At 43.3% G+C, this 1,613-nt stretch overlaps 1 protein-coding gene across 1 annotated transcript in view; it reads left to right on the forward strand.

Annotated features, from left to right (window-relative positions):
- The window catches only part of ALS2CR12 (amyotrophic lateral sclerosis 2 (juvenile) chromosome region, candidate 12), a 31,963-nt gene that overhangs the window by 22,258 nt on the left and 8,092 nt on the right, over positions 1 to 1,613 (forward strand). Inside the window, exon 10 of the mRNA XM_006862033.1 lies at positions 929 to 1,032. Within this exon, the coding sequence (XP_006862095.1) occupies positions 929 to 1,032 (104 nt within the window). The remainder of the gene's footprint in view (positions 1 to 928; positions 1,033 to 1,613) is intronic.

Genomic DNA, 1,613 nt, shown 5'->3' on the forward strand with positions numbered 1-1,613 from the left:
GAAGTGCAGCCAGAGTGCTCCCTGGAGGCCAAGATGGCCAAACTTCAACTCTCATACTTTGGACACATTGTCAGGAGGGAGCAGTCACTGGAGAAGAATATCATGTTTGGTAAGGTGGAGGGTCAGAGAAAATAAGACCCCCAACGAGATGGATTTGCCAAGTGGCAGCATCGATGGACTCAAGTGTGGCAACAGTAGTGAGATTGGCCCAGGATTGGGTATGTTTGGTTCCGCTGTGCATAAGATTGCTATGGGTCTGTACTGTCTCAATGGCACCTAACAACAACAGCAACAACAACATACTGATTACTTCAGCAGAAGAAATGGTCAAAATAACAAGCATTAGATCTAAAGTAGACTACACAAAAAAAACCTAAAGATGTTTGAGCCCAATACATATGGCTAATTAAGAACGAACTTTGGTAGCATAGCGGTTACAGGTTGGGCTGCTGACCTCAAGGTTAACAGTTCAAAACTACCTGTCGCTCCATGGGAGAAAGATGAGGCTTTCTGCTTCTGTAAAGATTTACAGCCTCAGAAACCCTATGCATGGTTGCTATGAGTCAGAACTAACTCCATGGCACACCACTACTACCAATATGATTAATGAGTCCTGGTGTGGTGCTCTGGGTTAATGACCTTGAACAACAAGGTCAACAGTTCAAGCTCACCAGCCACTCCTCGGAAACCCTATACAAGGTCACTATGAGTCGGAACTGACTCGACGGTACTTAACAACAACATGATTAAGAACAACCACTGTGATGATACTCTCAATCATTTCCAGGTGAGTCTCAGAAGCCAAACACTGGGCTGAAAGGGCCTTGAATATGACGTTGTCTGGAATTTCTTTTCATATATTCTGCATTTCACTTTGCACCTGCTTTTCCCACATGTGCACATATGTGCTTTCTTCTTTCCCCTACAGAGCATAGGATAACTAAAAAATTTGAGTTAGAGTCCGAAGAGGAAAAGAAGAAGATAACTGAATCCTACAGCACTGTCTTTGAGAATTTCACTCGAGAGAAGGAGGTAATTCATCTCAAAGTACATTGACAGTTGAATGGGTGGTCTAAACAGGGTATCAGGGTCCCCAGGTGTGCCTCTGTAAGTTGTTGTTAAGTGCCTTCGAATCAGTTCCAACTCACAGAGACTCTGGATAAGGTTTCTGAGGAGCGGCTTGTGAACTTGAACCGCCGACTTTGAGGTTCAAACCGACCTTGCAGTCTAGCACATTAACCTGCAGTGCCACAATATTATTGTCTTTATTTGCATTTACTTCCAGATTTCCTGAGAATATAGACAAATAGACTGAAAGTCCTGCTGCCCTTTTGCTAGTCTTACCACATGGTTATTGGAATGAAAATTGCAATGGAGAGAAAATAACAGATTACTAGCATATACCAGTAAAACTGTGGCAACTCCATGTAAGCCTGAACAGAACTGTGCTTCAGAAGGTTTTCAGTAGTCACTTTTCTCAAAAGTAGATAGTTGTTGTTGTTGTTAGGTGCCATTGAGCCGGTGCTGACTCATAGCAACCTTATGCACAGCAGAATGAAACATTGCCTGATCCTGGGCCAACCTCAGTACTGTTGCCATGCTTGAGTCCATCA

This window comes from Chrysochloris asiatica, unplaced genomic scaffold, assembly GCF_000296735.1.
Source record: "Chrysochloris asiatica unplaced genomic scaffold, ChrAsi1.0 scaffold00045, whole genome shotgun sequence".
Classification (NCBI taxonomy): Eukaryota; Metazoa; Chordata; class Mammalia; order Afrosoricida; family Chrysochloridae; genus Chrysochloris; species Chrysochloris asiatica.